Below are 14044 nucleotides of genomic sequence, written 5' to 3' on the forward strand. Positions count from 1 at the left end.
ATTGCGGGCCTACTCAATAACTATACTGGATGCTAAGGACAAAATGGTGAGAAGATACAGTTTCTGAACTCATGGAGCCTACAGTCTATTGGGGGAGCCATCAAATAATCACTGAACAAAGGTATGACTACACAGTGTGAAAAGTCACCTTTTCATCACACATCACACCAGGTGTCCAAGACACGGAATCTTTAGGTTGGCTGCAGTCTTCCCAAGCAATCCTGCCCAAGAAGTAGGCATAACTTTCTGCCACCAGGCAGTCAAGCTACCCAAGCTCTGTCTGTTTACCACGGCCACACCCTGGTGAAGCTCGGGTAGTCCATTTCTGTAGAAATAAACCTTAGTACCCTCCCATAATTAATTCCACCTTCCACAGCCCAACCTTTATGACACTGAGCTATCATCTCAGATGTCAAAGCATCCTTTTGGAAACTAACAGTAATTTTTTTTTTTTTTTTTTTTGCGTCACACAGTTTGGAGGATTTTTTTTAATTGAGGTAAAATTTACATAGCATAAAATTAACCACTAACCATTTTAAAGTGTACAATTCAGTGACATTTAGTACATTCACAGTATTGGTAATTATCACCTCTGTCTAGTTTCAAGTTCTTTTCATCACCCCAAAACGAAACCTTGTACAAATTAAAAGCAGTCACTCCCCATCCCTCTACCCCTAGCCCCTGGCAACCACCAATCTGCTTTCTGTCTCTATGGATTTATCTATTCTGGATATTTCATATAAATGAAGTTATACAATAAGTGACCTTTTGTGTCTTGCTTTTATCACTTAGCATAATATTTTCGAGGTTTGTACCCATGGTACCATGTATCAGTACTTCATTACTTTTTATGGCTGAATAATAATCTATTATATGTAATTGTTAACTCTCATCCTCTACTTAGTGTTTTCTTCCCTAACTCCTAAAGAACAGGATTCAATCACCTATAAGGAGAACCAGATTCAGAAAACGCATACGTACTTCGATGGAAAGGACATCCTTTGAAATGTAGAGGTTTCCCAGTGGTGGGTCCAATGCCTTTTTCTCCTGTACACAATGCACGAAAATTTTCTGCAGTTTTGGGTACAATATCTGCAAACAATTCCAAGACAATTCGACCCACTGAAAGGAAAAATGAAACTGTGTCAGTATGCAAAACAACCAGCTTAAGAAGCAAATGGTAAAGGGAGAGTTGGTTAAATTATGGTGACTGAAATACCAAGTTCTCTTTTTTGGTCATTTTTCTAATATTCAAATTCAGTCTACCTCATGTTAAGTATCATGTATCTAGATGAATTTGAAACAATTATTTTACTACATCTTACAAAGGATCATCAACACAGCAGCCAGAAGAGTAGCACCATTTAAGGACACCATGAACTAGGAATGGTTTTCATTTGATTAACTTCTCTGACATGTGCTCATAACTTCCCATCATCAAGTAACCAACAGGAGAAAATGAAACATCCTGAGGGGTCACCTTGGCCATGCTGCAGGTACAGCTGTAGTCTTTGTGCTCTGTGGAACCTGCCCAGTGCTGCCTCTGAAGCAAAATCTGAAAAGTTCACATTCTAGACAATTCCTAAGGCAGGTAAAAGATAAACCTGGCACTAAATTTCAAAACAAAATGAATGTACTGATGCATATAAGTCTCTGTGTGTGTGTGTGTGTGTGTGTGTGTGTGTGTGTGTGCGCGCGCGCGCGTGGTCAATGGAAGAGGATCACCTCCGCACCAGTAAGCAAAGGATGTCGCAGCCATCGAGCCCTCTCATTACAGCCGCCTGGACGGCGAGCCCTGCGGGAGCTCAGCACAAAGACCAACGGGCTGCCCAGTGCCAAGCCCACCGAGCCCTCAGCCGCTGCAGCCAGCCCAAAGGTGCCCCCTGAGGAGACTCAGGGTCAGAAAGCACAGGACGCTGGCCCCCGGCAGCCGAGGTGCACGTCCAAGGAAGGGTTTCAGTGAGCCCGGACTTTCGCATCTCCCCATACACAGAAAAGCGCGACGTCCCTTAACTTGACATGTCTGGTTTCCTCTGTTAACGGTCACGTTTTGATGTTCCCACAACCCGGTTTTTGTTGCAAGAACTCCCACATATCCCGGCTCCTCCCTTAGCCCTTCAGAGCAGTCCTCAGAGCTGTCTGCCAGGTTGTACCCCGGGCTTAACGTCCTCAGTTTTGCCCACCAAATAAAACAAAAATCCGGAACTTTTATACGGTGCTTTTTTTTTTTTTTTTTCCAGCCAACGGTGTGTATCCATAACCGTCCCCCCGGTCCCTGAATGCGGATGTCCCCTTTGCTCACACATTCAAACACACCGCGAGCAACTCAGCTACAAAGCAATGCGCTGATTCACCAGATCTCAGGCGCCTCCGAGCTGCCACCGTAGCCTAGGCAACCACACCGCCACACGTACCTCACTTTCCCCAACGCCGACACAGAGGCGATGGCCACCGAGCTGAACGGACCTCTAAGTTAAGAATCCGTAGCAAAGAGAAAAAAACGCAAAAATCGCTTTAATTTACAGATATCGCGATAACTGCTGATACAAGTCTCGTGGCAAGAGACACAGGGGGACGGGAGCCCCCGAGACGCATAACCTGGGTTTTCTGAATGTCCCCCAAACATAAAAGCAGGTGGTGGGGGAGGGCGGCCAAGTCGGGCGAGACAGACCCAAAGGCCGCCACCACCCCCGGACAGAAACTTCCAGAAACTTCCGCAGGCCCCACGGCACCGGTACAAGGTCGCGGGCCCGCCCCAGCCTCTGGGACCCCGACCCCCGGAGCCCCGCCTCCTCCTCACCTCGCTCCCCTCCGACGTCCACGTCCAAGAAGACTCGGGGGTTACTGGGGTTGGACGGCTTAACCTGGGGGGACGGGTGCGACATTGTGGCCCGCAGACGCGTTCGCGAGCGCCTCGGAACACCCCGTGGCCGCCGCGCAGCCCGAACCCCAAAGCCGCTGCGTCTGCGAAGAACCGCGGCGCTGGCGAGCCGCTTCCGACAGGGGCCCGGAGGCCTCGGCCCGACTTCCGGCGTCTCCGCCCGACTTCCGGCATCACCGCCCGACTTCCGGCGTCTCCGCCCAACTTCCGGCGTCGCCTCCCGACCTCCGGCGGCGTCTGCCTGCGCTCCCGGCCGTGCTCGCCTGGCCGTGCTTTCTCTGCCCCCGCTCCTCCCTCTTTTCTCGCTCACTGAAGCCGCAGCCCTAGTTGCTTCTGTCCCTGTCGCTCGAGCTTCATGGCTCTTCCTGCCGTCGTGGCGTGGGGGAGAGCGTGTCGGACGGCCACGCCCCTTCCAGCCTCCGGGCCCCGCTCACTGGCGAGGGGCCGCTTCTGTGAAGCTCCGTCTGTCTGGGAAACGGGGCAGGAAATGCCCAAGTCCGGGGGTCTGGGGCAGCCTGGCGGCGGCGCGTCCCTGCTCCCCGGGCCCTGCCGGGCCGGGGCGGCCGTGTTGTGCTTCGATCCTCGCCCGGCCGTGGGAGTGAGGCGGGGGCCGGGCGGAGGGTTCCCGGCGCCGCGGCCTTGCTGTCGCCCCCCGGGCAAGAATTGTCTTGTCTTTTTCTCTTTCTGTCCCCGACGCTTCTCCCGGTGTCTGGCCTTGAGAATGTTTATGAGAAAATGTTAGCAAGAGCGTTCGCCTCCACGTGCCTTTATGGACAACTCCAGAAGGGCCGCTCCATCAGCTTCTCGCGCTGACCCTTTCAAATTACGGCGCCTTAAAATGACCGTAGGGGCCTCCCTGGGCGTCCAGTGGTCAAGAACCCGCCTTCCAGTGCAGGGGACGCGGGTGCCATCCCTGGTCGGGGAGCTAAGCTCCCACGTGCCGCCGGGCAAACGACCCAGCGCAGCCAAAAAAAGAAGAACAGTTACTGTAAAATGTTAATTTCTTATGAGTTGATGTCCTTCGGTTTCATGGTGTTTATCCGTTCTGTTTCCCTGAAGATCCAGAAGGGCTCAGCACATAACCTCTGGGCCCCTTGATAAATAAGAGTCGATATAAACTGTTCCCTAACCCAGTCTCATTTTCGGTTGTAAACTGGTAACTTGAACTTTGCCTCCAAATATCAAAGGATACATAAAAATTAAAATTTTTATTCTGATTTACTAGCTTAAAAGCAGCTTTTAGCTGCTTATTCCAAAAATTGTCACTTCTACGCCGTAACCTCATAACCATTCTTACCAAGATGAATATCCTGATATAACTAGGCAGCATAACTAAGCACTTCTACTTGGCTGTCAGACTTTGGGGGGTTCAAATTCAATCTCTAATAGATACTATCCTGTGACTTTGGACAAATTACGTAGCCTCTCTGCCTCAGTTTCCTCATCTAAATCTGGGTAATAATATGTATATTTTAAGGCTTTTATAGGATTAAGTGAATTATCTAGGTGCTTTAGTATCTGACCCACAGTAAGTACTCAATAAGTGTAAGCAATTACTAACCATAAATAGCCAATACTTTATTATAATAATTACTAATATCAGCATATTTAAAAATGAAGTTAAAACTGCAAAGGTGCTTTGAGGCTGCCTCTGCATTCTTAGAAAATAGAACGTGATTCTTCCTGTTATTACAGGTTTCTGGGTGTAAGAGACTAATCCAAATGTTACTCTCACTGTGTCTAGAGTTTTCACAGTAAAGTAACAGCTTTATATAAACTGTCATATTCCTCGAATCAACCCGAGTAACAGAATCATACCTTTGAAAACCTCTCCAGAACTGATCTCTAGTGAGAAGATAAATCCTAGAAGACAACGTGTCAGTCTGCTTAGTTAAGACAGGGCTTCTGAGTTCTGAAGTCTTGCCCATGTGTAGCTAGAACAGAGCCAAGACTACGCACTATCTCTGAAGGCGAAGGACACAATTTCATCCCAAGTGAGGGAAGAATATTATTCCGAAGAGCCTATTACTGTTTCTGTCTGTTCCTCGTTAAGTGTGGCAGGATAATATTAACAGGTTGCCTCCTCCAACCACTATCCTCTCGCTGTTTTTGTGTATCACTCCACCCCAAACGAGCAGCGAGGCATTCTGTGCTTATTGCTTTAAGGGAAGATGTGACAGCAAAGAAAGCGTCCTTCCTGGCTTTGGTGTTGCAAAAGGCTTGGCTTTACAGGAACAAAAAAGACTCCTGGCAGAGCAAGAGATTTGGATAAAACATGTTTTGTAAGAGCCTGGCTTTCCACTCGCAGAGAAAACTAAAACAAACCCATCTCCTGTGCTGGGGACCAAGGAGGCTGTGAGTGGTACAGAGGGGAGAGAAGGAGGGGAGCAGTGGGGGCCGGTCTCCACTGTCCCCGAGATCAGGAGTCTGAACCAAGCTCCCCAGTCCCATCCCTGGGACACTGCAGACCTCCATAGTTGGGTTTGTGAGATCCGAGAGCAGGAGGAAGGTGTGCCCAGAGACCTGAACACAGCCCAGGAAGGCAGTGGGCCCAGAGAGAGAATATGGCCTCATGGGACTCATGGTGTGAGTAGGTAGATGGCAACTAGACGGACTCTCAAAGACCTCCTGTGCCCTAACTTGGAATGTGAGCAAAACGGTATCCCTGTATATCCAGGTGTGCCGTGGAAGAGGAAAGACACGCCCACACTTCAAGGGAGCTTGCAGAAGGGAACTCTGAGCCCAACAGAGGGTGGGGACACTGATGACTGCGTTAAGATGCTGAGTTTCTCACTGGATGCCCACGTAGACAGATGGCACTGGAAACCAGAGGCTCCCAACCTAAACACTCGTCACCAAACTAGACATTCTCAAATTCAGATCCAACCGCGGGGGTGGTGGGAGATACCAGGAATTGGCAGAGATTATGGTATCACCAACCCTTTGGAAGAGGCAATTCAAAACTGAACTTAAGGTGAGTTATAGAAAAATAAACTTGTGTTTGTACCTTCACATGGGAATAGGCTGTGATAAGGACCCAGACCAGTTTGAAGTAACACCCAACCCCATTGTCAAAGGTAAGAAATCAGGAAGGACACCAGGGACTGGGGAGAAAGCTTCAGGATCTTAGATGTTAAGAGTCAGCCTCCGACAGCAAAATCGGAACTCGGGGAAGAGGTCCACATGCAACTCTCTAAGGAGACAGCATGAATCTACTCCTAGAAGGAGCGCTGGTGTTGATGAGGTGGTAACGTGTCGGAGAAGGTCCTAAATGAGGACCCCTGCTCTGAACCACTCAGAGAAACGGCTGCTTCCAGTAAAAGGTCAATCATTAAACATTAGAGTGGAAAAGCAGCGCACAGGCTCTGCCTGCTAGGTGTGAGACTCTAAGGATAATTGTAGGTCTTCTGAGTGGGAACGTTGAACCAACAGAAGACAGCAGATGCCACCAGGGGACAGCAGAGTCTCTGCCATGAGCAGAAATCATCCCACAGACAGAAATGGTGCCATGCGCTCTGGGCCTGAGGACCCCCATGTGACAAGATCCATCCTCCAGGAGCTGGAGGTGATGCGACAAAAAAGGGTATTGATGACCGGTGCACAGTGACACCAGGTAAGAGGGTTTATGCCTACTCCTTTCCTGAGGAGTAATAAGATTCATTCTAACTGTTTTCCATTGCAAAATGTGCATTTCTCTGATAGACCAAAACCAATGATACACTAATGTGAACCCAAAAAACCACTGTTGAAATCCTTAGTATTCCTTCTCTCCGAAGAAGAATGTTCACATTCATCTACAAGGACTTCCTCAAAATGGATTTCATAATTATCACAAACAGAAAAAATACTAACCAACACCCGCTGCTCATTGCTGTGTGCCAGCCTCTGTGCTGAGTGCTTTACATAATTAATGTTATTTAATCCTCAACATAACTCTGTGTCATAGGTGATCTTAACATCCTATTTTACTTACCAGGCAAATAAGTGCTAGCGAGGTCCCGAAAGTTGCCTGATGTGGCCTCCTGAGCCAATTCACCATGTACTAGAAAGATGGCACCTGACACCCTATCTTTAAACCTATAAGATTTAAACACTGTGTAAGAAACTCCAAGATATTTAAAGGGCCCCGAGCTCCTTGTGACATCAGCACTGGACTTGGTTTATCCTTCTATAACTTGGCTTTGACCTGGCATCTTAAAACAGTTTAGGCTTCTATACCTTTTGTAAGTCATTCTCTATCTATAGAATGTGAACCGAGGCAAATAAAACACTTTTCCATAGAAAAAGAAAACAATAATAAAATTTCCTCCTAATCACTTTGCACAGAGATTAGAGAGTTGGTGCCAGTCTTCTGTCATCTCCATGAATTTCCCTAATTCGGGGCAGAGATTGAAGGCAAAAGAAACTAATAGACATGCAAGTAACAAATCCTGGTGACTGACTGAAGGGTTACCCTAAGTAGAAGCGTCTATACAGAGAAGGTCTGTTAGGCCCTTTTGATTGACAGAGACTTTTGTGATATGTTGAGGATTTAGGATTATCTCTAAAGAGGCAACATAGGATTTTTAGCAGGGTTAACATTAAAAGATTTGCATTTTTAAAGATTACTCCAATTCTAGCATGGAGAACAAAATCAAAGGAGCCATAACAGATGGAAGGAGGGCTGTGCACCACTTAGTAGTGGTGAGAGGTGACTCTAGTTGTGCAACGACGCTGATAGTAAAGATGGATAAAAACTGATAGATGAGAAAGCCAAATGGGGGGGGAGGTGTGAAATCAACAGCTCCAAGCAATGGATTGGATATGGGATGTGACAGAGGACGGAGGAAGGACCGACCACACCTGGAGATGGGGAGGCTATTTGCGATTTATGGTGGGAAACTGGAAGAAGATAATACTTGAGCAGAATATCCTAAGTCTGGTCATGGATACGTTGAGTTTGAGGTACCCTTGAGACATTCGAGTGGGGATGTTGAATAGTTAATTGGATATATCATGGGGGAGGTCTAAGATCAAGATGGAAATTTAGGGGTCATTAGTATATGGGTGACAATTTCATGGGGACAGGTGTGATTTCTGGGGGAATAGAGCAGAGGGTGAGTAGAGAAGAGGTCCGAGGGCAGAGCCTTGAGGAACCGCAACATTTAAAGGCCCAGGAGAGAAGGATATGTCTGAAATGGAGGCAGAGAAGAAAAGTCGGAAACACACCAAGGAAAGAATGTGGTGTCTGGGGGCTCCCTGGCAGTCCAGTGGTCAGCACTCCACGCTCTCACTGCCAGGAGCCTGGGTTCAGTCCCTGGTCGGGGAACTAAGATCCCACAAGCTGTGCAGCGCAGCCAAAAAAAAAAAAAAAAACAGAATGCGGTATCATGGAAAGAAAGAATGTTTCAAGGAGAAAGTGAAAAACAGGTTGACAGGTAAACGTGGGAGGTCAAGTAAAAAGAGGACTGAAAACATCCACTGAATATAGTGACCACGGAGGTCTTTGATGACCTTGCTCTGGCATTAATAATCAATGGTATTACATCTCTAATGGAATAATTTGGGATTACTAATATCTTAAATTCATACTAGTAACATTTATTCCCAATAATCTTAACATTTGTTTTAATGTCCTTAAACTTACTGAAAATGGTAAGTACAGTATAGAATTCCTGGAAACATTTAAACGTCTTTGGAAAAAGAGGTTTTTTTTTTTTTCCCACAGCGTGATCCAGTTCCTTTGGCAGAATGATTTGTGGGAATTAAAAGAACTAACGTTGCTGAATATCTACTGTGTGCCTGATGCTTTCACATGCCTTGTAAGCATCGTCTGCATCCTAGCGTCCAAGTCAACCGTTCTAGATCAACACTGATGGCTGGTGGTGACAGTCTGAAGTTCAAAAAGGTGAGTTGCACATGGAAGGTTTTGAGTCCTCTTTCCTGTACCACATCCCACCAAAGTTGTTGTGTCCAAAACTGAACTCTCATCTGCAAGTCCCCACACTCAAATTACGTTCTCCTCGCATCGTACCTTCTCTATTTTTTTAAAAAGTATCATGGGCTAGAAATATTTAAGCTCTCACTCTGCAGAAGCAGAAAGCGTCTGGCAGGCAGCCGGTCCTCAGAAATGTTCCTTGTCACAATCTGTCGGGTTCCCTCTATAACATTCTCAAATCCTCCTCCCTCCTGTTCAGGAGCTTTCCACTCAGATGGAATTGTCATTGATGGGTCTGCCATCTCTAGGTTCCCCCCTAATTTATAAGAGGAGCATTAAATAACATGATGGACGGCGTTCCTGATAATACCAAAACACAGACTCTACTACTCCCCAAGGCTTTTTCTTGTATTGACCCTCAAAAACAAGTATACAAAGGAACATATTGTTAAGTCATTTTTACAGGTGGCCAGAATAGTACTGTCTATTGAGGGGTATAGATTTCTAGAATTCAAATTCGAAGGATGGCTATGTTTAGTGAAATCAGGGCTTAGTGCTTATCATGTTCTTTTTGCAATTCCTGCTGACGGTTACGTGGTATCAGCTAGGCTTTTAACAGGCTCTGAATCGTGGCTCCATCATTGAGATGACAAGTGACAATGTGAAATGAAGGATTTCTATGCTGTTGATAGGCGAGTCATTCGAGTGCCCTGGATAGCAGACCAGTGTGAAGCAGAGAAATGAGCTTGTATTTTTGCCCACAGAAAGGAATATCTCACCTTGCTAAGAAGAAAGGTTTCGGAGAGGGTTATGACTTTCCTCAGATCGCAACAATGGATCTATTTAAGTCCTGGAACTCTGCTGGTTGCCCCAGAAATCTGTACTACAAAGCATCATCCAAAAAAAGAGTGAACCTTGACTGTAAAACCTGTGAGGCTGGTGTTTGAATCCCTTTTCACAGAGGAGGAAACCAGGTAGAAGAGGCTAAAGAACATGTCCCAAGGCTATGTTGTCAGAGCTGTCAGGCCGTGAAACATGCTGGCTAGGTCACCAAGAGCATTGCTCTTTCTCTATCTGGATGTTTGGGAATATCTGCCAATAAAACAGTTTTGTTTTTATCATTAGTGATGATAGTTTTATCCTTGTTGCTTTTGAGAAAAAATTAGCCAGCCGGTTCAGCTGCTTCTTGAGTATTCCCTTAAAAGTGATCAGTGGACCATGCTGTTGGAAGGAGGCTGTGTGTTCAGGTCATTAAAAAATAACAAATCTTGGACTTCCCTGGTGGTGCAGTGGTAAAGAATCCACCTGCCAATGCAGGGGACACGAGTTCGAGCCCTGGTCCGGGAAGATCCCACATGCCGCGGAGCAACTAAGCCCGCGTGCCACAACTACTGAAGCCCACGTGCCTAGAACCTGTGCTCTGCAACAAGAGAAGCCACCGCAATGAGAAGCCCACGCACCTCAACGAAGAGTAGCCCCTGCTCGCCGCAACTAGAGAAAGCCCACGCGCAGCAACGAAGACCCAATGCAGCCATAAATAAATAAAATTTAAATAAGTAAATAACAAATCTTTTAAGCTTCAAATGGAGAATTTAGATCATAATTATTTAGTACACAGTTGAATTGGAATGGGATCTAGGAAAACAGAATTCCTCTGTACTCAGATTCTTGAGGCATGCTGGATGAGGACTCTATTCATTTGAGTTTACTTTTATATCTAGGAAAATACTCAGATATAATAAAGTGATAATACTTGCTGAAGTATTTCCATTAGTAGTATAACATCTACTGAGAAAAACTGTCTTTATTCAGCCGACATTACTGAGTACCTAATACCTGCCAGGCCTGACATATAGTTATAAGAAGCAGAAATAGAATTGCTGTTTTTAAGGGGTTCACTGTTTTACAAAAGAGACAAATCATTATAATATACGTATAATGTGTATAATTTGTGTATAATAATGCGTATACATAATAACACGTATAATACTCAAGACACTGTGGGAAAACAATGGGAGCTTCAACTTTGGAGATCTCTAACAATTTTATAGGGGAGACACCATTTGATCTAAGTCTTCTTAAATTCCAGAAAATACTTCACCAGCCTAGAGGGACACCTGCTAATATTATACATATAGCATGGCCTAAAAACTGTTTATGTCTAAGAAATTAAAAACCAGAGAGAGAAAAGCTGTTATTCCCAAAGTATGGGGGAGAACAAGGTGGAATGTTAACCGTAGAACATCCGATAAGAACGAGACCTAGATGCTCAGTTTATTGAGGAGAAAGGTACTGCATCCTGATGGTCTAAATACATGAAAGTCAAAGAGAAAAAGAACTCTCCGAGTATTCACAGTTCGTCCAGATTTGCTCCAAACTCAGAACTGAAAGCAAAACTCGACTATAAATAAACAAATAATTCCAGAGTACGTTCAGTGTTTTCATTCCTTATTCAAAATCTAAGAATGTTTGAGAGACGCTTAAGTGACATATTATCTACCCAAAACTCTCAATTGCTCAAAGACTAACTCATGAGACATTTTCATTTGTATATGGAAAACGTTTCCTCCTAGTCATGTTGTTTGCCTAAATAGAATTATTTTTTTATAATTAATTTTTATTGGAGTATAGTTGATTTACAGTGTTGTGTTAGTTTCAGGTGTACAGCACAGTGAATCAGTTATACGTATACACAGATCCACTCTTTTCTAGATTCTTTTCCCATAGAGGTCATTACAAAGGATTGAGTAGAGTTTCCTGTGCTCTACAGCAGGTCCTTATTAGTTACCTATTTTATGTATACAGGGTGTCCATGTCAGTCCCAACCTCCCAGTTTATCCCTCCCCACCCTTATTCCATAACCATAAGCTTGCTTTTTACATCTGTGGCTCTATTTCTGTTTTGTAAATAAATTCGTTTGTATCATTTGTTTTCGATTCCACTTACAAGCGATACCGTATGATATTTGTCTTTCCCTGTCTGACGTACTTCGCTCAGTGTGACAGTCTCTGGGTCCATCCGTGGTGCTGCAAACGGCCTTTTTTCGCTCTTTTTTACGGCCGAGTCGTATTCCGTCGTGTATATGTGCCACAGTCTCTTCATCCATTCCTCTGTCCACGGACACTTAGTGGATTTTCTAACTTACCGGACAGCAGTGTCGGGGGAAGGTGGAGCCGGACCGGGAGCCGAGCCGGGCGGAGCGGCAGCAGGCGGCGCCGGGCTCTGGGAGCCGCGGCCCCGGGGACCGCGCACACCGGCGCCGCCCTTGGCCGGCGGCACAGCGGCGGGCGGGCAGCGCGGACGGCGCAGGCGCGGGCCTGGGCCCCGGAGACGGCGCCGGCCGCCGACGCTCCTTCCGTGGGGCTGCGCCCGGGAGTGACGGTGCTCGGCCAGCCGCTGCTCTAGCGAAGCTGCTCGTCCCGGGGGGTCGCGAACCGATGCCCGCCCCCCAGCACTGGCACCAGCGTGCCGGAGAGGGAGGTCCTCTCCCCGCCGAGCGTCTCCACCCGAGCCGAGGACCCTGCGCGGTGGCTGGGAGGGAAGCTAGGGCTGTGCCGAGGCCTGAGCCCCCGGCTGGCCGTCCACCGCCCTCTGCACCGTGACCCAGGCGGCGTGCAGAAGGTTCTCCCTCCGGACGAGATCGAGCAGGTTGCCGTCAACGTGGCACGAAGACGTCTCTGACGACGGTGGTGAAGGAGACCTCCTGCCTGATGATGAGGATGCAGGGCGTGGCCCACATGCTGGCCCACCCGCTGCGTGGCATCTCAGCGCGCTGCGTGGTCCAGTTCGTGGGAGGAAGGCCAAGTACAGCGGAAAGTTGAGCTCCATTGGGAAGATTTTCACAGAAGCGGGGCTGCTGGGATTCTTTGTCGGTTTGATCCCTCACCTCCTGGGAGGTGTGGTTTCCTTGCGGGGCTGTAACCTGCCGGCCCCCTTCCTCAGTGCCTACCTGGTGGGTGACGACACCCCAGGGGGGCTGGGGAACGACCAGAATCCAGGTTCCCAGTTCGGCCAGGCCCTGGCCATCCAGAGCCACCCCAGATTTGTGATGGGGATGGCAGTGAGCGCGCTGGCCTACCCCTTCCTGCTGGTGGGCGGTCTCATGGCTGTGAACACCTGCAGGCTGGGCTCCCGCCTCACTGCTCAGTGTTCGAATCCGGATACGCTGCTGCAAGGACCCGAGTGTGCAGGGCCAGTTCTTCCGAAGCTCCAGCCTGCTTCTCTGCCAGGTGTCATCAGGATCATACGTTGCCCCGGAGTAACCTGAATCACCTAAAAAAACACGCTGTCTCAGCCCGGACACCGTGGGTGAGGCCTGACCATCGTGGGACACCTGTAAGATGACCAACCCAGCAACACCTAGATGTGCTCCAGGCCAGCTGGGCTTCAGTGTCCGTATGTGCCATGCGTCTGTCCAGAAGCAGGGGCTGGGTGGCAGTGAGACCGCGTCCCGTGGATTGGTCACTGTCAGGCCTGGGGAATTGGGGCAGAATCCCCTTACTTTGCAGATTTCCCGAGTCTGCCTCGTGCAGGGGGCCAGAGAATGGCTCGTGGAGCCTGAGGTTGGATGAGCAAAGGCTCGTGAGGTCAGATCCCAGCCCCCATTCACAGCCCTCGGGTCAGCCCCAGCTCTCATCCTGCAGCTCAGCTGGGAGCTTCGCTCTCCTGCTTCATAAATAAGGTGTGATCCCCTTTCAGGAGCCACCGGTGACTGCTCAGAATGCGTCCCCCTTGTCAAATGCTCGTCGGTTTCATGGTGACGCCTCCTGTGCAGGATATGGCCACCTGTGCGGTTGTGAACACCCAGATGTTAGGTAGATGAGTGTCTCTAGTCCTATCCAGTTGGAAGTTCCTAATAAGATCTGACCCTTTTTCCCTCAAATAAATGCACTGGTGGTGATTTCGAAGAAAGTAAAATAAAATAAAATTGCCAGGTATTTTAACACCGTTTATGAGAAATGTAAATGGTAACAGACCCAGATTGTGGGACTGCATGGGCTCAAAGAAATGCCTTTATAATTTATAGTAAGGCAAATATTATTGTTTAAAATTATTTGTATATTATAAAATTTATAGTATTTAATTTTTGAACAGGTGATTTTTAAAATTCTCTACATATCTTTTAGTGGAAGATAATCAATTACCATTAAACTGAAATTTTAAATAAGCACTAATATGTATCGCATGCTGATGTGTCACCAGTGTTCTATATACTTTATATCAATTTACTTTTTAAGAAATAATTT

The 14044-nt window shown here is 47.2% G+C and overlaps 1 protein-coding gene, 1 long non-coding RNA gene and 1 pseudogene across 8 annotated transcripts in view; 2 read left to right on the forward strand and 1 right to left on the reverse strand.

Moving 5' to 3' along the window:
* PPID (peptidylprolyl isomerase D) overlaps nt 1–11993 on the reverse strand; it is a 29329-nt gene extending 17336 nt beyond the window's left edge. For 2 of the 7 annotated variants that reach the window (XM_068542395.1, XM_068542390.1), the window contains exons 1-2: nt 2801–2979; nt 982–1122 (exon numbers count right to left, since the gene is read on the reverse strand). In XM_068542395.1, the coding sequence (XP_068398496.1) occupies nt 982–1122; nt 2801–2885 (226 nt within the window). In that variant the 5' untranslated portion in view covers nt 2886–2979. Of the gene's footprint in view, nt 1–981; nt 1123–2800; nt 3071–11786 lie in introns of those variants that run through there. The other 5 variants (XM_068542392.1, XM_068542391.1, XM_068542393.1 and 2 more) reach the window with 4 other exon arrangements.
* LOC137763940 (uncharacterized) lies at nt 3101–9890 on the forward strand. The gene is made up of 3 exons (XR_011073868.1): nt 3101–6494; nt 8589–8768; nt 9563–9890. It is a non-coding gene; the product is annotated as an uncharacterized lncRNA (long non-coding RNA).
* Nucleotides 11994–12203: 210 nt separating the features above from the next.
* On the forward strand, nt 12204–13741 carry LOC137764454 (mitochondrial carrier homolog 1 pseudogene; annotated as a pseudogene).
* The last annotated feature ends 303 nt before the right edge of the window (nt 13742–14044 follow it).

This window comes from Eschrichtius robustus, chromosome 4 (genome assembly GCF_028021215.1).
Source record: "Eschrichtius robustus isolate mEscRob2 chromosome 4, mEscRob2.pri, whole genome shotgun sequence".
NCBI lineage: Eukaryota > Metazoa > Chordata > Mammalia > Artiodactyla > Eschrichtiidae > Eschrichtius > Eschrichtius robustus.